Source organism: Fimicolochytrium jonesii, assembly GCF_025526975.1.
Source record: "Fimicolochytrium jonesii strain JEL569 chromosome Unknown EV422scaffold_17, whole genome shotgun sequence".
Lineage (NCBI taxonomy): Eukaryota > Fungi > Chytridiomycota > Chytridiomycetes > Spizellomycetales > Powellomycetaceae > Fimicolochytrium > Fimicolochytrium jonesii.
Window position 1 is genome coordinate 117,734 of NW_026515684.1, and position 23,162 is coordinate 140,895.

At 51.9% G+C, this 23,162-nt stretch overlaps 10 protein-coding genes across 10 annotated transcripts; 6 read left to right on the top strand and 4 right to left on the bottom strand.

Moving 5' to 3' along the window:
• The first annotated feature begins 128 nt into the window (after positions 1–128).
• EV422DRAFT_534391 (P-loop containing nucleoside triphosphate hydrolase protein) lies at positions 129–2,712 on the top strand. Its single transcript, XM_053070665.1, has 8 exons — positions 129–297; positions 524–569; positions 645–817; positions 889–1,062; positions 1,145–1,460; positions 1,525–1,932; positions 1,997–2,260; positions 2,338–2,712. The coding sequence occupies exons 1-8, from the start codon at positions 256–258 to the stop codon at positions 2,520–2,522; spliced, it is 1,608 nt and encodes a 535-aa protein (XP_052924215.1). The 5' UTR covers positions 129–255; the 3' UTR covers positions 2,523–2,712.
• EV422DRAFT_574138 (ArgJ family protein) lies at positions 2,700–4,558 on the top strand (the record flags this gene model as incomplete). Its single annotated transcript, XM_053073181.1, has 2 exons — positions 2,700–3,228; positions 3,275–4,558. The coding sequence occupies exons 1-2, from the start codon at positions 3,142–3,144 to the stop codon at positions 4,556–4,558; spliced, it is 1,371 nt and encodes a 456-aa protein (XP_052924216.1). The 5' UTR covers positions 2,700–3,141.
• Positions 4,559–4,879: 321 nt separating this feature from the next.
• EV422DRAFT_498041 (3-isopropylmalate dehydrogenase) lies at positions 4,880–6,095 on the bottom strand (the record flags this gene model as incomplete). The annotated part of the gene is made up of 2 exons (XM_053067984.1): positions 4,880–5,097; positions 5,177–6,095. The coding sequence occupies 2 exons, from the start codon at positions 6,093–6,095 to the stop codon at positions 4,880–4,882; spliced, it is 1,137 nt and encodes a 378-aa protein (XP_052924217.1).
• Positions 6,096–6,482: 387 nt separating this feature from the next.
• Positions 6,483–8,920, top strand: EV422DRAFT_534395 (ATP-NAD kinase-like domain-containing protein). The gene is made up of 2 exons (XM_053070666.1): positions 6,483–6,972; positions 7,052–8,920. The coding sequence occupies exons 1-2, from the start codon at positions 6,865–6,867 to the stop codon at positions 8,723–8,725; spliced, it is 1,782 nt and encodes a 593-aa protein (XP_052924218.1). The 5' UTR covers positions 6,483–6,864; the 3' UTR covers positions 8,726–8,920.
• A 515-nt stretch (positions 8,921–9,435) lies between these two features.
• EV422DRAFT_108817 (uncharacterized protein) lies at positions 9,436–11,782 on the top strand. Its single transcript, XM_053064579.1, has 12 exons — positions 9,436–9,714; positions 9,787–9,987; positions 10,064–10,146; positions 10,214–10,561; positions 10,625–10,669; positions 10,731–10,774; positions 10,845–10,999; positions 11,057–11,130; positions 11,197–11,215; positions 11,280–11,342; positions 11,410–11,525; positions 11,627–11,782. Exons 1-12 carry the CDS (start codon positions 9,515–9,517, stop codon positions 11,722–11,724), a joined length of 1,446 nt encoding a protein of 481 aa, XP_052924219.1. The 5' UTR covers positions 9,436–9,514; the 3' UTR covers positions 11,725–11,782.
• Positions 11,783–12,486: 704 nt separating this feature from the next.
• Positions 12,487–13,910, bottom strand: EV422DRAFT_534403 (PX domain-containing protein). The gene is made up of 6 exons (XM_053070667.1): positions 13,716–13,910; positions 13,616–13,641; positions 13,401–13,514; positions 13,143–13,342; positions 12,993–13,051; positions 12,487–12,937 (listed from the first exon to the last, which is right to left on the bottom strand). Exons 1-6 carry the CDS (start codon positions 13,753–13,755, stop codon positions 12,909–12,911), a joined length of 468 nt encoding a protein of 155 aa, XP_052924220.1. The 5' UTR covers positions 13,756–13,910; the 3' UTR covers positions 12,487–12,908.
• Positions 13,911–14,032: 122 nt separating this feature from the next.
• EV422DRAFT_497813 (uncharacterized protein) lies at positions 14,033–14,653 on the top strand (the record flags this gene model as incomplete). Its single annotated transcript, XM_053067969.1, has 2 exons — positions 14,033–14,215; positions 14,273–14,653. The coding sequence occupies 2 exons, from the start codon at positions 14,033–14,035 to the stop codon at positions 14,651–14,653; spliced, it is 564 nt and encodes a 187-aa protein (XP_052924221.1).
• Positions 14,654–14,725: 72 nt separating this feature from the next.
• Positions 14,726–18,853, bottom strand: EV422DRAFT_108803 (uncharacterized protein). Its single transcript, XM_053064578.1, has 7 exons — positions 18,527–18,853; positions 17,764–18,456; positions 17,581–17,696; positions 16,243–17,518; positions 15,738–16,181; positions 15,098–15,663; positions 14,726–15,026 (listed from the first exon to the last, which is right to left on the bottom strand). Exons 1-7 carry the CDS (start codon positions 18,731–18,733, stop codon positions 14,798–14,800), a joined length of 3,531 nt encoding a protein of 1,176 aa, XP_052924222.1. The 5' UTR covers positions 18,734–18,853; the 3' UTR covers positions 14,726–14,797.
• Positions 18,854–18,965: 112 nt separating this feature from the next.
• On the bottom strand, positions 18,966–21,271 carry EV422DRAFT_534409 (uncharacterized protein). The gene is made up of 10 exons (XM_053070668.1): positions 21,010–21,271; positions 20,888–20,946; positions 20,754–20,825; positions 20,630–20,685; positions 20,286–20,565; positions 20,123–20,226; positions 19,954–20,051; positions 19,597–19,879; positions 19,366–19,533; positions 18,966–19,296 (listed from the first exon to the last, which is right to left on the bottom strand). The coding sequence occupies exons 1-10, from the start codon at positions 21,183–21,185 to the stop codon at positions 19,162–19,164; spliced, it is 1,431 nt and encodes a 476-aa protein (XP_052924223.1). The 5' UTR covers positions 21,186–21,271; the 3' UTR covers positions 18,966–19,161.
• Positions 21,272–21,419: 148 nt separating this feature from the next.
• EV422DRAFT_109001 (WD40-repeat-containing domain protein) lies at positions 21,420–23,043 on the top strand. The gene is made up of 5 exons (XM_053064580.1): positions 21,420–21,674; positions 21,750–21,797; positions 21,868–21,983; positions 22,061–22,302; positions 22,363–23,043. Exons 1-5 carry the CDS (start codon positions 21,672–21,674, stop codon positions 22,911–22,913), a joined length of 960 nt encoding a protein of 319 aa, XP_052924224.1. The 5' UTR covers positions 21,420–21,671; the 3' UTR covers positions 22,914–23,043.
• The last annotated feature ends 119 nt before the right edge of the window (positions 23,044–23,162 follow it).

Here is a 23,162-nt window from a genome sequence, read left to right on the forward strand (position 1 = left end):
CGAAACGGTGCATAAACTGTTTGCCCACCGGGTGTCTTGTAGGCTTTTGCGCGAACGAGTCACGTGTTCCACCGCCCGTTTGTTGTTCAGCCATCCCGCCTCTACCCGAGAGCCCCAACAACGGCCCTTCTCGACGGTTCGTTCACGCACACACCTCATCGGCTGCAGGAGAGGCTACCTCGCTTTGCTCCGTTCATCTACACTGCTGCACTCCCTCTCAGCGCTCTCGCAAGGCACATACCCCTCGCTGCAAAAATGATGAAGGGTCTCGTTTCCCCCGCCGCCCGATTGGGTCTGGTAAGTGTCTGAAGAATCGGCAGATTGGAGGCTTTGAGCGTCAGTCCTTTTCGATTATCCCACGAGGAAGACGCTGTATTTGGGAAGTTGGAGCAGCCGTGGAGGATGCTGGAGTGGGAGGAACTAATTCTTGCGGGAGTCACTCAGCAGAAATACGAGAATCTGAGGCCTGATGCGGTCACACTTGATTTCTAACCGACGAACTCCTCTTTTTTTTTGTCGATAGGCAAGGTCTTTCGGCACCAGCGCTCGCGCTATGGCTGCCAAGCCTGGTATGTATATGGAGGAAGTGAGTCTTTTCTGGGAGCCAGACGAAGGGATGTACTGAGAATCTTGTTGTTCTTTAGGAACTGCTGAGGTCTCCTCCATTCTCGAGAGCCGTATTCTCGGTGCCGAGGGTGCCGAGGGCAACATCCAGGAGACCGGTCGTGTCCTCTCCATCGGAGACGGTATCGCCCGTGTGTACGGTCTGCGCAACGTCCAGGCCGAAGAGATGGTGGAATTCTCCTCCGGTCTCAAGGTACGTGCTGCCCGCTGTTTCCGGCCCGTGAGCTTAGCCAGATGGGAAACTTATCTCTTCCGCTACTTTAGGGACAAGCCCTGAACTTGGAAGCTGACAACGTCGGTGTTGTCGTCTTCGGTAACGATCGTCTCATCAAGGAAGGTGACATCGTTAAGCGTACCGGTGCTATTGTCGACGTCCCAGTCGGCAGGGGATTGTTGGGTCGTGTCGTTGACGCCCTCGGTAACCCCATCGACGGCAAGGTGTGTATATTCACCCTATCCCCAGCAATCGATTCTGGAAGCCAATCTGCGGTGTGACTGATGAAACGATGATCATGTCTAGGGTCCTCTTGTCGACGTCAAGCGTCAGCGTGTGCAGGTCAAGGCTCCCGGTATTATCCCCCGTGAGTCCGTGAAGCAGCCTATGCAGACCGGTATCAAGTGTATCGACTCCATGGTGCCCATTGGTCGTGGTCAGCGTGAGCTGATCATTGGCGATCGTCAAACCGGAAAGACCGCCGTCGCTCTCGACACCATTCTGAACCAGAAGAGGTGGAACTCTGGGTCTGAGGAGGCCAAGAAGCTTTACTGTGTCTACGTCGCCGTCGGCCAAAAGCGTTCTACCGTCGCTCAGTTCGTGCAAACCCTTGAGGAGAACGGTATGTGTTCTGTTGCCCAGCATGGATGATTAGAATTGTGTCAGCTGAAATAGCGCCATCGCAGATGCCCTCAAGTACTCCATCATCGTCGCCGCTACCGCCTCCGACGCCGCCCCTCTTCAGTTCTTGGCTCCTTACTCCGGTGCCGCTATGGGAGAGTACTTCCGTGACAACGGAATGCACTCTTTGATCATCTACGATGATTTGTCCAAGCAGGCCGTCGCTTACCGTCAAATGTCCTTGTTGCTTCGTCGTCCCCCCGGTCGTGAGGCCTACCCCGGAGATGTCTTCTACTTGCACTCTCGTCTCCTCGAGCGTGCCGCGAAGATGAACAAGACCCAGGGTGGAGGGTCCATGACCGCCCTGCCCGTTATTGAGACCCAGGGAGGAGATGTGTCCGCCTACATCCCCACCAACGTCATTTCCATTACGGACGGTCAGATCTTCTTGGAGGCTGAGCTTTTCTTCAAGGGTATGTCAGCAATGCTTCGTTCAGGTAGATTCCTTTTCAAAATCTAAAGCTGCAATCCCATCAGGTGTTCGTCCCGCTATCAACGTCGGTCTGTCCGTCTCCCGTGTCGGATCCGCCGCGCAGGTTAAGGCTATGAAGCAGGTGGCTGGATCTCTCAAGCTTTTCTTGGCTCAGTACCGTGAAGTCGCTGCTTTCGCGCAATTCGGTTCCGATTTGGATGCGTCGACTCAGTTTTTGCTGAACCGTGGTGCTCGTTTGACTGAGCTCCTCAAGCAAAAGCAATACACTCCTCTCTCCGTCGAGCACATGGTCGTTATCATCTACGCTGGTGAGTTCGATGAACAGATGGCATGGTTTTGCACACGAGTTTGTAGAGCAACAACTGATTTATCCCATTTTCTTCAGGTGTCAACGGTTTCCTTGACAAAATCCCGGTCGACAAGGTCACCGCCTTCGAGTCTGCTGTCATCCCACATGTCCAGGCTACAGCCCCCGAGATCTTCGAGAACATCAAGAAGGAGAACGCCATCTCCCCCGAGACCGACGCGAAGATCAAGGAGGTTCTTGGAGCTTTCGCCAAGGATTTCTAAACGGCGAACCATGGACAGCCCCTCGCGTTACCCGGCTTCGCTCAGTTTTGAGCTATGAGCCCTAGCTGGAGCGAAATACCTTTGTAATTGATAAACCCTCTCATGAGCTTGTGATAGAAGGAATGAATATTTTATATGCATCATCCGGAATGACTGGAGCAGGCTGATGGGATTTCCGGCGGAGTTGTGGAGTCGTTGGAAGGAGACGTTTGAACGTGGCGAGAAAAGTGGAGATTTGCGATCCGTGAGTCTGTGCGAGATGATCAGCGCGCTCGCATACGAAAAACCGCGTCTCTGTTCGCTACTCCACCGCCGAGATCAACTTCAAGATCACTCGTATTCTTGACAGCAGCGGGAAGGTTGTGAGATATATAGTTGCGGACGGAGGAGATACGAGCCGTCAGTCTCTTTCCATCAACCTGATCCTCCCCTTGTATTCGCTGAAGCGCGATTTCGACATCCGTACGCCGTTCACAGAACGGTTCAGTCCAAGAATCGGAGACCAAGCGCTCCGTCAACTGCACTATCAGTATCAGGAACAGCGATAGATAAACCAGGACGTGGAAAAGATGTCCGTGTCGAGCTTTTCACGAACCCTCCTATCCCATCCGCTTTCGCGATGGTATCCCCTCGTCAAACCTGGCCAGGCAGCATGTTCGCAAACTCGAATGCTCTCCCTCTTCTCCAGCAACAAATCCACGGAAGCGTCAGCAAAACCTGCTCACGGTACACGAAGTGCATGGCCCCGTGAGCAACTGATCCCCACTACCGGCACATACCCAAAAGGATGGCGAGCAGGAGGATGGCATTCGGGCGTGAAAAAGCAGAAAGAGCTTCCGTTCCCGCCTAAGGATCTCGCTATCATTGCGTCAGATGCAAGGTTCCCAGTAACGGCATCTGCCGTTTTTACGTTGAATGCGTTTGCGGCGGCGCCTGTGAAGGTGTCGAAGGAGGTGATTGGGAAACAACGAGGCACGGGATTGAGGGCCGTTGTTGTGAATTCCGGGTGTGCGAATGCGTGCACTGGTGAGCAGGGATTGCAGGATGCATGGAGGATGAGTGCGGTGGTGGACGCAGCGTTGAGTAAGGGAGACGCTGCCAGCAGCAAAAACCATCCCGAGACGATCGTCATGTCCACGGGTGTGATCGGCCAACATTTGGACATGGACAAGATTGTCAAGGGCATCGAAGAACTAGCCCCCAACTTGGAAGAGTCGCATGATGGTTGGTTAGGTGCTGCGGAAGGGATCATGACTACCGACACCTTCCCCAAGCTGCGGAGTCAGGAGTTCAAGACGTACCGGATGGCCGGCTGGTGTAAAGGGGCGGGGATGATCCACCCGAACATGGCCACCATGCTGAGTGCGGTGTTCACCGACGCGAAACTCAGCAAGAAGGCCCTTGACGCGGCCACAAAGTACGCAGCCGATCGGTCTTTCAATGCCATCAGCATTGACGGAGACACGAGCACGAACGACACGTTTGCTGTCCTCGCCAATGGCGCCTCTGCATCTGCCACGCTGATCGACGACATATCATCCCCCGAGTTCCTCGAGTTTCGGGATAACCTCACCTCATTTGCCGCAGACCTCGCCAAGCTCATTGTCCGCGACGGCGAAGGCGCGACGAAATTCGTCGAGATCCGCATCAAAGGCGCGAAAACATTCGTGGACGCTCGCAAAGTTAGCAGCACCATCGCCACGTCCCCGCTCGTCAAAACAGCGCTGTACGGGAAAGATGCCAACTGGGGCCGAATCATTTGCGCGGTGGGGTACTCTGAGATTGCGGGATTGAATCCTGACAAAGTCAGTCTTCACGTGTCGTCGTCCTCCGCTGCCAACGGCAGCAACGAGAGTATCCATCTCTTCAAGGATGGAGCACCATATGAAAGCGATGAGGACAAAGCAGCGCGAATTCTGGAGAATGAAGATCTGTTGCTGAGTGTGGACTTGGGGATGGGAAAAGAGGAGGCCACAATGTACACCTGTGATTTCAGTCATGATTATATCAGTATCAACGCTGACTATCGTAGTTAGACGGGGGCATGTAGTGATAGGGCTAAAGGAATGAGAAGCATGGCTCAAATGTCATGGAAAAGCTGATCAGATCCAAAATTATCGCATTCCGATGTGTGACTCTGAGGCGTACGAATCGATGAATAAGGCTGGGAACTAGTGTACATGTAGAATTGCGAAATGGGAAATACGATCCAAGGACATGCTTCCTCAATACGCATAGCATTGATGATACGCCGACTCTCACAATCTTTTCGCACATGGTGTCATGGATTCCGAGATACGCTTCCCATGTATTTCCCACCACATCCAGCCCGAATATGTAGGTCAGCAACTAATCATCTACTTCAACTTTTGCAAGAGCCCCTCCAAAACCTTCAACACCGCGTCACCCATTTGTTTGGTGGTGACTTCTCCGCCTAAATCCTTCGTCCGTAACGCCTGTTCGTCAAGAACGATGGCCACTGCTTCTTCGATGGCTTTGGCTTCTCGGACAAGGCCGAACGAGTATTCGAGAAGCATTGCAGCGGAGAGAATTGTTCCAATGGGGTTTGCTATGCCTGTGGACGATTAACGGTTAGCGAGGGTATGCAGATCGCAAGAACGTCATATTGCAATCCGCGACATCAAAGAGCTTACCTTTTCCGGCAATATCAGGCGCACTCCCGTGAATGGGCTCATAGAGTCCAACATTCTTCGCTCCCCACCCACTCAAACTCGCGCTAGGCAACAACCCCAAACTTCCAGGGATTACGCTGGCTTCGTCCGACAGGATATCCCCAAACATGTTCTCAGTCAGAATGACTCCATTCAGCGACATCGGGCTCTTCACCAACAGCATGGCCGCGGAATCGACCAAGTTATGCTGGAGAGGTATGGCGGGGAACTCGTTCTTCAAAGTTTGCGTAACAGTTTTCCTCCATAGACGAGACGTTGCGAGCACATTCGCCTTGTCGATGGATGTGATGGGCAAAGGCGGAGAATGCAAACTCGAGATGGAAGCGGCAATGCGCGTGATCCTCTGGATTTCTCCGACCGAGTATTCCATGGTGTCCCACGCCACACCCTCTTCATTCTCCTCCTGCCGCTTTCCAAAGTAGATACCGCCTGTCAACTCCCTCACAAAAATGATGTTGCATCCCTCCACGATACTTTCCTTCAAAGGCGAGAGGCTCAAGAGCGATTTCGCCGGGAAGCTGCAAGGGCGGATATTGGCGTACAATCCCAACTCTTTTCGTAGCTTCAACAATCCTTGTTCCGGCCTCGCAGGGCTAGGGTTCTCTTTCGTGGCCGGTTTGGGCCACTGTGGCCCACCAACGGCGCCGAGGAGGATCGCGGAAGCGGAACGGCATGCGTTGAGGGTGGAGTCGGGCAGAGGACTTCCGGTGGCATCGATAGCGGCGCCGCCAATGAGATGCTGATCGTGGAAGGTGAAGTTATAGTTGAGAGTGGTCGAAACGAGGGTGAGTATGCGACGTGCTTCGGCGACAATCTCGGGGCCGATGCCGTCCCCGGATAGCAGCACGATGGACGGCGAGGAGACGGTTGAGGTAGTCATTGTTCCTTCGTGGTTATGGCTGTGAGTTTCTGTGCTTTCGGTTAACGAGTGAAGTCTTCCAAGATCTTTGCGATTGAAATTGAATTCTTCGAAAAAAGCTCGATGTTGAATGTCTGAACCCCATGAGTCACCCGCATCTCCATTCTGACTCATCACGTCATTGCTGTGCGACATCATCGCCGACATGTGGGATTCGGGCCTTTCGGCGGCGTACGGCACGGGTGGCTTAGCATCGGAGCTTCAAATCGAAGCCACGAAGACAAAATACCGAGTGATCGTTCACGAGGGAGCTGGGAGACAGTGGTGACATGATGACATCACTTTTAGGTGGTGACGGCATTCGAGATTGACAACGAAGGTTTTTACTGTTTCGTTTTGCTTGGCCATGTCGAGATTGATATTATGAGAAACTATACTACAGCGGCACTAAATCGGGCAGTTGTCGTATGTGCAATTCGTCAGGCGGGAGAGGTGGCATGACGGCGCCCGCAGAGGTATTTCCCCACGAGAGCGCGTCACGACCGAGCTTCCCTTCCCAAGACTAAGTTAGAACAAAAGAGGCCCAGCCACCTCCTTCCATTCAGGATTATTCCAAGGATATATAAGGACGGGGGACACGGACAAGCTTTCCCTCCTCTCAAAGTTTTTGGCACACCACCACCACACCCTCCTTCGTACCACACTGCTCTTGAGAGAGTACGGCAACCAACGCTCAAGCCTCTTCCACTGCCTCCACCGACACCAAATAACATACAAGCAAAATTTAATCATGGCACCGGCAGTCACCTCTCCAGGAGTAACCCCTACAGCAGTCTCCACCGCGGACAAACGTGTCCACCCAGAATCCGAAATCAAGGAAAATGGGATGTCCCCTGAGGTGAGCGGAATTAGCTATAAGGGCAAATCTCTCTTTCTCAAGAATGCTCAGACTTTTTTCTTTCTATTCCTTCAAAAAGCAAATTGCAACGGAGAAGGAGCTTCAGCATCTCCTGAACATCCCGCCAATCTCTTTGGGTGACAACGCCGAGACCAACTCACGAACCACTCACACCAGACCCGAAGGCGATGACTCGTACCCCGGACCAAAAAGGAACACCTCAGTCAGGGTTGAAGGTGGAAACGGCAAGGAGAGGCCGGCGGATGATGCCGCTGCCATCGTGTCGTCTGAAGGCGTCGACGGCGAGACCTTGGTTGTTGTTCCCACAGAATATGTCTTCATCTTTTCCAACCCGAAATCCGGCAACCAACAAGGGCTGCCTCTTGTTCAAATGAACATCCAACACTACCGAATGCGTGATAACCCGCACGTACAGGTCCAGCTGTATGACTTCCTCGACGAGAAAGACAGATCAGCCGGATTGAAGTACCTCCACCTGCTTCTTACAAAACAAAAATCCATCAAGAAATTGCACGTCTGGAGTGCAGGAGGAGATGGGACGTTGATTGGAGTTGTTGAAGGGATGATTCAGATGGGACTTGATGTCGAACATGACGAACGCATTTTCTTCAGCGTCATTCCATTCGGTACTGGAAATGACCTTTCTCAAGTTCTCGGTTGGGGTCGATACGTGGCTGGCAGCGATGTGGCCGGAAAACATCTGGAAGGCTTGAATAAGATCGTTCAAGATCGTTTGAACGGCCACGTAACGCTGTTGGACATCTGGGACGTCGAATTGGAGACTGCTGAAGGCGGTTGGGTGCGCGAAGCCGGCAAGGAAAAGACCCGCACCGTGAGGCGCAAGATGTCCAACTATTCGTCGATCGGTCTCCAAGGTCGCGTCGGGCTCGGGTTCGAGGAGAACCGTCGCGGTTCTCGTGTCAAGAACGCCATGGAGTACAGTCGACAGTCACTCGGTGTCTTGGTACACGGTGCACCCCCAATCACCAACTGCGTTAAGGCGCTTGTAGCTGCAGGCGATCGCTTCGAGCTCGACGGCAACAAGAAGCTGCGTGTGACGCACGAACCCATCGAGATGGTCATCCAAAACATCCCAGGGATGTGGGGACGACACGTCGATCTGTGGGGAGTGGCTGAAATGTCCAGATCCATCGTCCGCGAACAGAAAGGCGCCACCGACATTTCCAATTGGACGCCTCACTGCGCATATGACGGCAAACTGGAAGTCTTCGGTATCGGTTCCTTACGGTCGTACTTCCGCAAGCAGTTCTCGTTCGGCCGAAAACATCTTCAACGGGTTGGTCAAATGCCATCGCCTTTCAGCATCGAGTTCATCCCCGAATCCACCTTCCACGCCATGATTGACGGCGAGTTTTACGAAACCTACAACGCCACCAATATCACATACAAACGCATCCTGCAGATCAAGCTGATTGGGAGTGACCCAGAACACAGCCGCCTCGTCAGCGATCTTCTGAAGAAGAAGTCGGAGTTGCCAGGGCCTACAGGCGAAGGCCGTGAACCAGGGGTTGACTTTGTCGTTGGAAAGACCGAGTACGCCGAAGAGACACCTCACGACAGGCTCGAGCGACGAATGAGCGACGAGCTGGTGGGGCAGAGGAGCCGGGAGGGAACACCGAAGGAAGGGCATTCCCGGGCGGAAACGCAAACGAAAAGTGCGGGCGAACCAAAAGTACCGGAGGATGTTGATGTTCCGGATGCAGCTCGTTAGGCGGATCTAGATTTTTGTGGAAGAACCTCATATCCTTACACCGTGTATATGCTCCACATACATAAGATACAATATCCTTCTACTCTTTGCCTTCTTCCCTTTTCTTCTGTAACTGTAGTCACTTTAATATTTGATATTACCTTTTTTGAACAAAATTGTCCTTGAAGAATAGAAACTCACAGACCAGTTATTTTGACGGCTTTTCGACGGATTTGCCCGCATTGCCTCAATCAGCTCGTCATGCGGTAAATAGCTTCTCGTTCGCGACAGTAGCGACTGCACATCATAAGAGGAACAGCATTGAAATGAAGACGCAGTTTCACGGTACTATTTGCGCTACGCATATGCTTTACGATGCTTCATGGGTCTCTTGATTGTTGGCCAAGTCTCTCCCATCCTGGATTTGCAGGCAGGATCGCATGTAAAGATTCGAGATTAATATGCGGGCACGTGATCCACGCATGTCAATGACAGCCTTCCCGCGTTCCCCAGTATGAAGTGTGGTGAATTCTGCGGATCGCACCAACGTTTTCTCATCCCGCCAGGCTTACTACGGTACAGTACTGCAATCACCGACTTTCTCGTCAAAGTAAAGCTGCGTATTGGGTCCGCGCACCTTCTCATTGAATAGCTTGGAAGACGGCATACAGTATATATAACCCTTCCGCGCAGCTCACTCAATTTCGGCGTAATTATCAGCTGTGAGAACCTCTCTGCGTTCCAACTGTGACCGTTATACCAACATTCGTCGCATACTACGTTCGACCTGCGCGATAGCCTCCTCTCATCATGGCCTCCCTCACTGCCAACAATAAGCGGAATACCAAAGTTCCTCACCACAGTAGTAGCAGTATAAACGAGGAAACCCAACCGTTGCTCCCCGCGCCCGTTACTTCGTCTCTGAGCGCCTCCAACCCGAATTTGAACTCGCAACCGTCGAATACGGCAACTACTGCACCTCAGGGGAAAGGCCCAAAGCAGCCAAAACGGTGAGCTTCTAGAGTTGGTGGGGTTGGCGCGATGCACGTGGTGATCAGAGATCTCTAACTTTTCCTTTATAGTACAACAAAGACCTCACAAAAGCTTACATTATTCCCGGCGGATGTGCCCGCTGCGACGGATGAGAACCAGGCAGATCTAGATGTAGAGCCCGACACGTTACCCCAGCTTCCGCACGTTACTGCGAAGAAGCAGAAGGAAAGATGGTTGAGTCGACTGGAGAAGAAATGGCTTCCGAGAGTCACGGCTTACTGTACCGCAAAGTGAGGGCCCTTCTACTTCGTAGCCGGAAAGCTCCGTCAACACGTAGCACGTGAGACTGACATGGGCCGTTTACAGTTCCTACAAGATGGACCCCTTAATGGACTTCCTGAAGAGCAGATCTACGAGGAATAAGACATCGCCCAAGAAGTTTGACGAAGGTACCGTCGTAAGGCATCGTAGCAGACTTTATAGACCTGAACTAAACCCAATTTCGCTTGCGCAAAGCCATCCACACTCCATATCTCGGCATACCCGCAACCAACGGAACTTTGGACCCTTTGATTGTTCCAGATCTGATAAATCTGGTTCCGGAGGAACTCATGTCGCCAACAGAGGACGGTGTTCGCCCTAACGCCTCGTTACATAACATCGACTCCTTCTTCGAGCAAAACATCGATGCAGCGGGAAGGAGTCTGCCCAGTACCATCGCCTACGATGATTTGGCCAAACGCATTGCACCGATCGGCGAATGCTTGTTCTTTGCATATGGAGTGGTGGTGATGTGGGGATTATCAGAAGAGGAGGAGCGTATGGTGCTCAAGGAGTTGGAACCCTTTGAGGAAGAGAAGCTGGGTATGTTGCTCATGATGGTGCTCCTTGACCCCGAGACGATGTCTCATAGTATTTTTGGATTAGCTCCAGATGATGTCGAGATCGAAGAGTTTGTTTTCCACTATAACGGTGAGTACGCATCACACCGGGGCCTCGCGTTTGAACAGGACGCTTACTCCTGATATCCTAGCCTTCTATCAACCGCGTATCTACAACGATATCATCACTCTGAAGGTCGGGATTCATTTGTACGTCGATGATCTTTCAGCTCAGTTGTCTCACCATCTCCCGCATGTGCCATCAGAATCCAGCAAATTACATGATCAAGTTGACAATCTCACACGCCATCGCTCAGTCAGTAAAGCTGGCTTTATTCGAAGGGCTCATTGAGGAGACTATCGAGAGCACGAAGCACGTCCCTCAGATTTTGGCAGAGACTGGAAAGATTCATATGACAAGGTTAGTGGGCTTCCATGCCGAATCGAAGCTTCCACATGCTGACTTGTTGGATCGCAGGAAATCCGTCAACAAGAAGATTGGGCAACTTTTCATCATGCGAATCAACGTGAATTTGGTCTCGAATGTTTTGGGTGAGTGGGATGGGTGGCTCGGGACTCTCCCAAACTCGTGCACTTTACTGATCGCTTTTGTAACAGATGTTCCGGAGATTTTCTGGTAAGGCGGAACTGAGCATATGTGACTCTGACCCTCAGACGGACTGACGCTCTTGGAATTGCAGGAGTGAACCGGCTTTAGAACCTTTGTACATGGCTATTCGGGGATATCTGGAGATCACACAAAGGTAAAGGATCTCATGTCTCTGATAAGGACCCAATCAGCGAACTAATGTCGGACCCATTTCTTTGCAGAGTTGATCTCTTAAATCAACGTGTGTCCGTCATTTCGGATCTGCTGGATATGTTGAAAGAGCATCAGACAAGCTCACATGGAGAACAGCTGGAATGGATTGTGATCATTCTGATCGGTATGTGACAGCAAGGCGACCTGTATTGTTGGTAGCAGCAGTAGCGTTAGCTGCCTCTTGATCTTAACCCTCATTGCTTTCCGTCTATCCCTCGCGACCAGCCTTCGAGATCGTCATCGGCATAGTCACGATATCCTTCGACCTTTCAAGTTACCTTAAACGACCTGACGGATTAGCCGACCGAACATTAATGAATTGATAGTGAAACATAGGATATCCGCACCCGCTGTGGAGTTCCGTAGATGACTAGCTGCCGTGTAGCGGAGATCCTCAAACCATGCGGCAACCTCAATGGGAATATATATCGGTGCGGGTTCATGGCTGTGGATTGTGTATAGTCCAAACATGAACATCAAAAATTCGAATCCCTGTGGTGCAATGTAATGATGTGATAATGGCTTGTCGATGGGCAGGCTCGACACCAACACGTTCGTAGACGACCACCGACAAACACTCTGCACTTGTCCTATCGCCCCAGGGTAACGTTTTGTGCACATCGATAATCCTCTCAGGGCTCCCGGTCGTTAACGTCCCAATTCCCACATCCAAGAGGAATTGCAACAAGTACGTGGGGATATTGAGTGACATTATTCGTCATTCATATATTTCCGCCTTGTGTCTACCTCAATGAAGAGAGTAGCTACCGGGTTCACGGTCACGTCGCCTCGATAGAGGATGCCCAGGCTGCCCAGCTAACCAACAATCCCGCCCACCCGATGAGGTTTCGATAGCCCCAAAAGGGTGCATCTCCAACCTCACCGAGCATAGCTTTCAACAATCATGTCGACACGAACGAAGGGAAGTCGGGGTGAAGGGGGGATAATCGGATACCTAGACAAGGTGGAGCTGGAATTGACTGCTGGAGAGAAATCCAGAGAAGACCTGCGAGGAACGGTGGCTATACTATACACGTCTGGGAGGGGAGGGCGAAGACGGCGGATGTAAGTGCGGAAAGCGAGGCGAGGAGGGTGCCTTCCTATGCCAGACTGCCAGTCCCTGGTTTTGCACGCGTTTCATCGGCACGCGTAAGCTTACTCACCGGACATGACCAGAATCACCACAAGACATGAACGATTATGACAGTGTCTTCCAACAGAGCCATCCAAGCAAGGTGGAATGAATTACTCAGGTACATACCAGCAAACGTTGGAGGGAACCTTCACGTTGGACCGTTAAGCCAAATTGTTGTTCCCAAAACCAAAAACAAAAGGAGGCTAGCTACGAGACTAAGTAGTAAGAACTGGGGGATGGGGGTGAATTACGATGATGCGGTGGAATTTTTACCGTTCAGTGTGGCAGAAAAGAAACTATGGTGTGGTTTTGGCTAGGTAACTATAAAGGATGTGCCGGATTATTTACAAGGGGCTTCTTCATAATGGGATCTCAGTATAGATCTCGATTGAAGTTTGGGTCTGTGAGGTGTGTGTAAGTGCGAAGACTCGGTGGAGGAAATCGATCGATCCTTACCTTGGATGAAAGGCTGAAGGATTTTCGAACCTGTTTGGAGAAGCGGATGCCCAGCAACTCTGCAGAGAAACAAACTTGTTAATCCCAGATCTCCCAGCACGCCACGGCGCGAACTATGTCTCCATCCCATCCCGGTAGGGACCTGCTCACATTTGCAAAAACCTTTCCAATGCCACCCGCCTCTGCTCGACCACCTCATCGGAGTATCTGTTGTTGAAGTACACCTTTGGCGGCAAGCTGGGGATGTTGACTCGTGTAGACTCTCGCTCCAATGCATCGCGAAACCATTCAAAGTCGCTGAACCTCCGCCTCACTACTGAATTTGTCTTCTTGAAAGCCGGTATATTCGTCTGTGGGTTGTTCCAATTAGTAAATGGATCTGGGGACGGTGGCCAAGACGTAACATACATCGCAGACGATTTCATAATCAACATATTTTCCCCGACCATCTCCGTGGAATTGAGGATTGCGTACTTCTATTTCAAGGAAGTTTTCTGGTACGCCATACCGGTCTGCGGCTGTCTAAAGGGAGCGAAGAAGGTAGGGTGAGGAGAAGGGTTCGAAGCACTACCCGAAAGCACATCGGGCTACATAAGGAAGTAGGCAGAGACTAAAGCTCATACCTGCTCGCGGAAGTCGGGCCTAGAATCTGGTTCAGGAAGGATAGGCGCTTGGTTAGCACTGGTAGGAACACGAAGGTTTGCACCGCATTCCACTGCTTACCGTGCGCCCTAATGAAAGGGTTGACGCTGCTACTTGACATTTTTGCTTCTAAGGCCTATCTACTCTGAATCTTTGGAAGATAACAAGAAGGCAAAGGTTCCGGCAGCTGTTTGAGTTGGGGGAGGACACTTTGTTGCGCTGTGCAATGCGGGGTATGGTTTGTGATGGGAGGTTGTGGGTCATGGAAAGGAAAGGGAAGACGCTGGAGAAGACGCCCTGAATAGCCTGAATTTGAGGCGTTTGAGGAGTTCGCGTGTTACTGCTTTTCTGTTACAACCTGCCCAACGTCTCCTTTGATTTGCTCCCCAGACTTTGCGATGCCGGCTGGCCAGGAAAAGGTTGGAGGCATACCCAAAGGATGGCCAACCACCGTGGAATACCTTCGCCAGAATCGCTGGGCGAGAGGTGTACCGGCCAGCGTCAAAGCCCATTACCTGCCCTCAGGTTGGCCCTTACAGAAGGCAGCTAATCCCTTCGATCCGGTGACCCCGGCCCGGTTCGTCGAGAAAGACGTCGGCGACCTGCGCTCCCGTGGGTCGTGCGTCACGGTCAAAAAGATAATGAGTGCGTCTCACCCAGCGCACGGGCAAAACGGACTGTTTGCGTCCGCAAAGCTGGAACCACGCCAACATGTGTGTGATTATATAGGGGAGCTGCACGCAGCCGACACCGCTTCGACCACGAGTGACTATATCCTTTCCTTTGACCGGTACACAGGCCTTAGTGTCGATGCGGAGAAGGCAGGTGGAGTAGGACGGTTCATAAACGATTTCCGAGGAGTGGCGACCAGGCCGAACGTGGAATTCGAGACTTATCGGGATGCCAAAACGGGCGAAGTGAGGATGGGAGTATGGGTGCTGGGAAAATCCATCAAAAAGGGTGAAGAACTCTGCATCTCGTACGGAAAGGGATGGTGGCTGGACCGAGGTCTCATTTGAAGAAAGGCGGTGACTGTCCTGATTGGATATTTTTGGATCATCGAACGATGGCGAGATACATCGGAACAATTAAAGAGTACTTCACGATGTGTGTTGGTATGTAATGTTTATGCGATAGCAATCGTCTTTGTAATACAAGTGTTCTCATCCACGTGGCTTTCTGCGGGTAGTGTCATACAGTCTAATCAAAGCAGCCTGTCCGCTGTCGCTCTGCGAAAAGGCAAAGCCACGATTGCGCTTGATACGTTGGAACTGACGCACTTTTGTGACGGCTTTGCGGAAGTATTCCATGCGTGGGCGGTAGTCGGGAATGTTGTACTTCTGGATCTCCTGCACAATGTGGTAGGATCGAGGCAGGGCTTGGCGTTTGAAACTAGAAGGTAGACAGTAAATGATCAGAATGAGATTGTCACGTAGAGCTCATCAGAAATGACTGGTGCTCACTATTTCCAAACAAAGTCCCTAAAGTTAACCGTTAATGGTATCAAAAGAATCGAATACCAGAACGCCGGTGCTTGCATCATGTAGTCGATCATGTGTTGTCCCAACTCCATTTTGGCAAGTCCGATGGCAGGAGCAACCACAGCGTAAATGGGGAACAAAAAGAACCACATCCCAATGCTGCCCCAGATCGCAATGTGCGTGAATCGGTTCCAAGTCGAACACGTCAAAGCGGCCTTGAGCGTGATGGTAATCAGATCCATCGTGTAAAGCGTCTCTCCGAAGATCCAGATGTTCGCCGTATATCCGGTATTGCCCAGCATAGCGCCTTCACCGTACACGGAGTGCATCATGGTGTACAGCAGAAGAGAATGGAAGAAGGAATTGAGGATCCATGCCCAGAACGCGCTGTGATTGTAGAACTCGCCGGTTTGGCCTAGGCGATAGAGTTGTGGGTACCGCTCTAGGTTTCGGCTGAAGATGTATTGATCGAAGATTCCGATCGCGATGGGTTGGAAGACCGCGAAAAGGATGTTGTAGGCGGCCTGCGTCCATGTTTCGAAGAGGGTCTTTCATGTAGGAGAAACGAATCAGGCTTCCTGATCAAACCAGTAGCAGGAATAGCACGCCGCCACCAACTCACCTGGCCAGAGTACCCATTGTCGCTCGCAAACCACAGCTGAATGAGGTACAGCGTGATGTTCTTGTAGAAACTGTAAAGGACCAGTTTACTCATCCTCGCATATGCCCACTGTCCATGCACCAGCAGAAGTTTTCTCAGGAATCTGAACTGAGCAATAGCGAAGTCAGCCGCGCGAGCCGCTTGCAATCCCTCCATCCCTGAGATGCCAACTCCGACGTGGGCCGCCTGAATCATGGAGACATCGTTGGCGCCGTCACCGATGGCGAGAGTTACGCACTCCGCAACATTCTTTTTGACTAGTTTCACAACCAGCGCCTTCTGAAGTGGTGATACACGACAGCAGATAACGGCACGACACATGGTGGCGAGCTGCAGGAAGATCATTTTGATGTCGTCCTCGAGAGCGTACCCGAGGGTCTTGCCGTCGATGACAAGGGCTAACGGCTGGGGAGGGAAACGTGTGAGCTGGGTGGTGGAACCGTAAATGATACCTGCTCTGGCTCACCTCTGTCTCCGGCAAAGCATCCTTGTTGATCTTGGGCCCCTTCTTCTCGAAGCCAAACATCTCATATCCTCGTTTGACATAGCCCCCAAAGCCGTACTCTTTGATCAGATCCTGCTCCAAGGTAGTCGCAGGATTGCCGGAGGCACCTTCATTTTGCCCAATAGCACCTCTGACCGCATTTAGCTTCGAGAGCAAGTACTCCTTCGTCTCGAAATGCGTGCCTTGGTTACAGACAATCAAGCTCATCTCCTCCGTGATTAATTTACATGAGTATCCGATATTGATAGCCGTCTCCTGACGATCTCCCGTCAACACCCACAGCTTGATGTTGGCTTGTGCGAGCGTGTGGATCGCTTCTGGAACGCCATCCTGCAATTTGTCCTCAATCGCAGTAGCACCGAGCAAGAACAAATCCTTCTCAATGAGCTCGGCGGCTTTATCGAGAGCCTCACTACGGTTGTTGATGGTCGTCGCGGCCGCATTGTAGATCTTGGCCCACTCCATGTACTCGTGCTCCGAGACATCCCGATAGGCGATACATAGCGTACGAAGCCCCTCGTTCGCATAATCCTCGAGATGCGCACAAGTAACGTCCACATACGGGTTGTTCGGCCCCAGTCGCTCGAGAATGACAGTGTCGGCACCCTTGACGTACAGCTTGATGTGCCCATCAGGCCCGCGAACGACCGCACTCATCCGCTTTCGGGTCGAATTGAACTCGCAGATGTTGAGCACCTCGTACTCGTAAGCCTGCCCATTATGCGTGTACGTCACCGACCGCGGCTTCCGAGTTGTGAACGCCCATCCAAGCAACTCAGCACCCTTCACCAGGGCGCCCTCATCCGGAGACGATGCCTGGAAGGTCACAACTCCCGTATCCTCGTTCATCTCCGGGATAACCGTATGACAAACCGCCAACAACCTGCAAAACTCTTGAATGACCTGTGCAGACTGATGAGACTGCTCGTTCCGCTTCAGTTTCACGAAATCATGGAAGCCGACTTCTTTGCCTGTCTCGTCCACCCGCACTTTCTTGTCGTCGGGGACAACCTCCGCGTACCCGATGCCGGCGATGGTGCACATGCGGAACTCCATCACGTTGCATGTTAGGGTGCCTGTTTTGTCGGAGAAGATGTAGTCGACTTGGCCGAGCTCTTCGATGAGGGAGGAAGTACGTGCCATTGCCGGAGTGTCGGACTCTTCGTGGTAGAGGTCGAGATCTTGGTTAATCAGGGCGCAGAGGAAGTATTTTGCCAATTCCATCGTCACAATCAAGCTACACAATGAAGAAACGATCAGAAGAAGCTGATTCCACGACAGTAAGGGGTCCCACCTTACCTGAGTGGAATCAAATTGTTGAACAGAATGATGTATGTCAAGATGTTTCCGGGAAATCTTGCGAACGCAGTCGACGAGTCGAACCTCACAATATGCTCTTCGAATGGGTTGTTAAGCTGATGCGGGACAGTCAGATTGAAAAGCGCCTACCACATTTCCAGGAAATGGCGGCTGAGAGCCTACCTGGCGATGCAGAGCTCCCATTGCACTGATGACGGCCAAGGACACCAAAATGACAAACAAGAAGGTGATCTCGGTATTGACCAACCGCTCCACTTTTGTCTTCTTCGTCGGGGTCTTTGTTGCATTCTTCATCAACTTTGTCTCGTGGCCAGTAAACACAGCGACCCCATAAATCCACCGTGTGTTCCGCAACATGGCTCCACGAAGCAACAGTTGCGCCGGATCCAACGCCATCTCCTTATGCCCCAACCTGAGCGTCCCCTCATAGGTATACAAAGAGTTGTTAGGCAACTCCGACTTGATAACCCCATCCATCCTCGCAACCTCCTCGGGCGTCAAAATCTCCGCCGTCTCCGGGATCCCCTGCCTAATCTTCAAATTCGTCTCCCCGTCCAAATTGCTCGTCTCGATGTAGCACAATGCATCGGGCTCGGATGAACTGAGCAATATGAGATCCGCGGGGAAGAACTCCCCGTTCTCGACGCGGATAATGTCGCCTACGACGATGTGGCGCCATTGCTTGGGCACGAATTGGGTGCCGGAGAGGACTTTGGCGTGGCGGGTGTTGGTTGCGCCGTCTTGGGCGTGGCGGCGGAAGTCTTCGAGGATTTCTTTGGCGGCCGAGGCGAGGAGGACGATGGAGAGGGGAATTACGGTGCCGTATTTGTTTGTAGGGGACAAATCGCCGATTTGCTATATTTGCGAGAGCCCAAGAAATGTCAGAATGGACGAACAATATCGAACATCATATCTAGAGGCTTACCTGAATGATAGCGGTGAACAAGAAAAACAAGTTGGCATACTTGCTAAACTGCTCAAACAGAAACTTGGGCACGAAAGTGGCGACATTGTACTTCGAGGTGCTGATGCTATTATGCAGATACTTCTGCGTCGAGTTCCTGGTCGGGTCGTTCAGGTATATGTGCCGGTCGACGGCAAGATCCTCCTGTTCGTTGTTGCCCAGCAGCATGTTGATGGGTGCTCACTGGCGTGGTCTACACCGTTTCTGGCTGTGAGTTCCCTCGAGACGCTCGAGGTGCAGTCGAAGCACTCGAGAAGCTGGATGAATCCCGCGACAACGCCATCCTTGTTCGCCCCACTCAAAATAAGGTTTCGCTTAGTTGCGAGCATGCCGTCAATAGGCTTCTCCCGTTAATCTCCGCGCATTAGGTAAGCCAGCAGGCAACGACACATTGGATTACGGTCACTATCTGCTCAAATGAATGCAACGCATGGCCCGTCCCATAAAGTTGAGAGGAATCTCATATCAACTTCGTTTGGAATTCGCAACTCATCATAGAAACATTGGTCGAAGAGGTATTGTATTATGATTTCAAATGAGAGAGATGGGGCAAAACACTCGGGGGTTAGCCTATAACATGACGGGAGAGCTTTCGTTTAAACATCCAAAAGCAATCTTGTAGGGTCTTCGATGATTTCCTTGACCTTGACAAGGAATGTGACGGCCTCACGTCCGTCAATGACGCGGTGGTCGTAGGTCAGTGCAATGTACATCATGGGGCGAGCTTCCACCTGGGATAAGAAGAGATGTAAGCATGTGAGGTGGGAATGGTGGTGATTCTTATACGAACTGGATATTACCTTTCCGTTGACGACGACGGCCCTCTCTTTCGTGGCGTGCATGCCCAGGATAGCGGACTGGGGTTGGTTGATGATGGGGGTTCCGTAGAGGGATCCGAAGACACCACCGTTGGACACGGTAAATGTACCTCCAGCCATGTCCTCAATGGTAATTTGGTTGTCACGGGCCTGAGAGCGAAAATGAGTCAGATTTTGCGCGATGCCGCCAAAGACGGGACGGCGAAAACATACCTTCTTTCCGAGCGCAGAAAGTGCCTTCTCAACTTCAACGATGGAAAGCGACTCGGTGTTGCGCAAGACCGGGGTCACGAGACCCTTAGGTGTTGCGACGGCGACGCTGACGTCGACAAAGTCGTGGTAAACAATGTCACCGCCTTCAATGGAGGCGTTGACACCGGGGACTTCCTTCAGTGCGACGGAGGCCGCTTTAATGAAAGCGCCCATGAATCCGAGCTTCACGCCGTGTTTCTCCAGGACGAGCTCCTTGTACTTTTTGCGCATTTCGATGAGGTTTCTGTGTAATGGGTCCATATGAGTGTCGGCCCAGATGATTGTGAGTGGGATCAGTTTTTATGGCAAAGAACTCACGTCATGTCAATCTCGTTGAACGTTGTCAACGATGCAGCGACATTTTGGGACTCCTTCAAACGCTCAGCGATCCTCAGCCTCATGCGGTTCATTTTCACCTGACAAACAAAAGATACTGATGTCAGCATATATCCTATCCTTGTGTGTTCCCAAAGATGGCGTTACTTACCCTGCGTTCTGTCCTGGATCCGGGCAGCTGACCAGCGAATTCCTCACCCTCAACAGGGGCTTGGGCCTTAGAACTTGGCTTGGGAGCCGGGGGTTTTGAAGCCGCTGATGACATCTTGTTAGCCCTTGCTCAGGCTCGTGTATATCGCTCTACCATCTCTTACCAGGTGCGGCGATCTTAGAGGCGTCAGCCTTCTTTGGTTCCGGTTTGCTCTCCTGCTTGGCAGTCTCCTTCTTTGACTCCTCCTCTTTTGGCTTGGGTGCCTCAGCTTTTGGTGCCTCAGCTTTTGGTGCCTCCTTCTCCGCAGCGGGAGCCGACTCTTCGGCGGGAGCATCTCCCAGTTCAATCTTGAACAAATTTCCTCCAACGGAAATTGTGTCGCCTTCGTTCGCAAAGTGCTCAAGCACCTTCCCGGATTCCGGCGAGTTCACCGTCACATCAACCTAGAGGCCCGACTAGGAGAGTTAGATTTTGAAACCGTTTTGTCCAAAGTCACCAGGAACATACCTTGTCGGTCTCAATGGTGGCAATCACTTCGTCGCGAGCGATGAACTCTCCGACCTCTGAAGGGCAAAGGGCAAGAAGGTTTAGCCATTGGGGCTTCGCAGTAAATCCTCCATAAAGGACTTACGTTTGTGCCACTGAGTGAGAGTTCCCTCCTGAATCGATTCCGCCATTGGTGGGCATTTGATAATCTTATCGGCTGTATTTCTTCAATGAGTACAAACGTGGTGGGAATAATTGTGCGCACAATCGTGTTCTCACCCATAAACCGGGCTTGACCAAAACGAGAGAGGGCATTACGACTCTGAGTAGGGAGAGTTCTGAGGGAAGGTAAGGGTTAGAATCTGCAAGCTATCATGGACTAAAGCAATCCCGATTCATACCTCAATCCGTTGGCAGTGGCTGGGGTCAGGCGGGCGGCAGATGGACCGACGATCCGCGAGAAGGTGGACGCGGACCGGCACAGCGACCTAGTGGCCGTGCGTTGCGATACGGCTCTGGTGACGACGGGTAAGAGCATCGTTGTTTGTTTTTGTGTTGTTTGTATTATAGCCGACATCGTAGCGAATGCTTTAGCTGCAAATGTTGAGCACTTTTTGGAGCAAGCCCCAACGACGACGACGAGGGAGCCAGAGTGAATTCCGCGGTCAATTCACGTGGCAGGGGCAGCTGGACCGTCATTATGCGGCTTTATGCGCGCCTCGTTTTTGCCCTCTTTTTTTGCAGGAGAACCGCCGCTCGAAGTCCTCGTAATTCTCAAGTCCACCTGAGACCGTGTTCTCATGTCGCTTCTGCCTTGATCCTGCCGCCACGCCCGCTTACGCTGTGGACGGGCCGTAACGTTTGCTGCTTGCATTGCCAATGTCTGAGAGAACTCCGGTAGTGGCATACGCTCAACATATCACCAGTTGCACTCTCGATACTGAGCCACAGATAGGTTTTTCAAGTCTGAAGCAGCCCCCGCGCTTTGGTCTGTCACGGACCTATCTTCGAAGTACAATACCAACACCTTCACCGCACGATTTCCAAAGCTTTTGTGTCCAAGATGGTGAGACATCTAGATATGATTTACCAACGACACTGGTTTCTTGACTTCCAGCTCACTCGCCCTGACGATCTACAGGCCGCTGGTACAATAACGACGTTCGACACGCAGCACGAGGACCTCATCGTAAGCTTCTCTTGAACCTGACCGTCGCAACCACCGCCGATCTTGACCACTGATCTTTTTTCTCACTCAGCACGATGCACAACTGGACTACTACGGCAAACGCCTGGCGACGTGCTCTTCGGATCGTACTATTAAGATATACGAGGTCGATGGCGAAAACCATCGCCTGATCGACACTTTGAGAGGGTATGGTGATTCAGCGGACCACCACGTCTGGAAGCAGTTCTCCCAGACTTACCACATGGTTCCTTCGCACGAAACAGGCATGACGGACCCGTATGGCAAATAGCATGGGCGCATCCCAAGTTCGGCAATGTCCTGGCATCGTGCTCATATGATGCAAAGGTGGCGGTTTGGAAGGAGACGAACGGCGTCTGGTCTCGAGTGTGGGAGCACATCACGCATACGGCCTCTGTAAATTCCCTCGCATGGGCACCTCACGAATTTGGCCTTGTACTCACTGCTGCGTCTTCTGATGGGAAAGTCTCCCTTTCTACTTGCAAAGGTACGCCTTTCTTTTGTCTACCGGGGGTGCAGACACCGTACATTGACAAATTGCGTACAGAGGACGGATCGTGGGACACCATTTCCTTCCAAGCACACTCCATCGGTTGTAACGCCGTCACCTGGGCCCCATCCACCAGCCCCAGTTCGTTAATACAGGTATCCGGCTCCGCACCACCCAACCTCGTCAAACGCTTCGCTACCGCCGGCTGCGACAACCTCATCAAAATCTGGCGTGAAGACACCACCTCACCGACCCTCTGGAGCGAAGAAACCGTTCTGGAAGCCCACACCGACTGGGTCCGCGATATCGCTTTCGCACCCAACATCGGCCTACCCACGACATACCTCGCGTCCTGCTCACAGGACAAGACGGTGGTGATCTGGACGCAGGATCCACAAGGCGCTGGGTGGAGCAAAAAGCTGTTGAAGCGTGAGCCGTTCCCGGATGTGGTTTGGAGGGTGAGCTGGAGCACCAGCGGGAACATTTTGGCGGTCAGCTGTGGTGATAATAAGGTCACTCTGTGGAAGGAGAATCTGGAGGGCGAATGGGCGGTCATTGGTGGTGAGGGAGGAGATGCTGCTGCCAATACACCCGTTGCCGGGCAATGAATCGCACGCAAACCAACTGGAGTTTGTTAAGCGTTTAGATTTCGATAACCGTCAATATATAGCTACTTGCACGGCTTATGTCCTACTGTACAAGCATCGACATGCGAAGCAGAAACCTAATTGTCGGGCCTTCCTACACTAGAATCTAAGAGTGGGGTACTTCCAGGATGTGATGAAAGTGGCTTGGCAAAGATGTCCTCCCACAATGCTAAGCGCTCACGGATACGTAGAACGAAGATGAAAATTGAC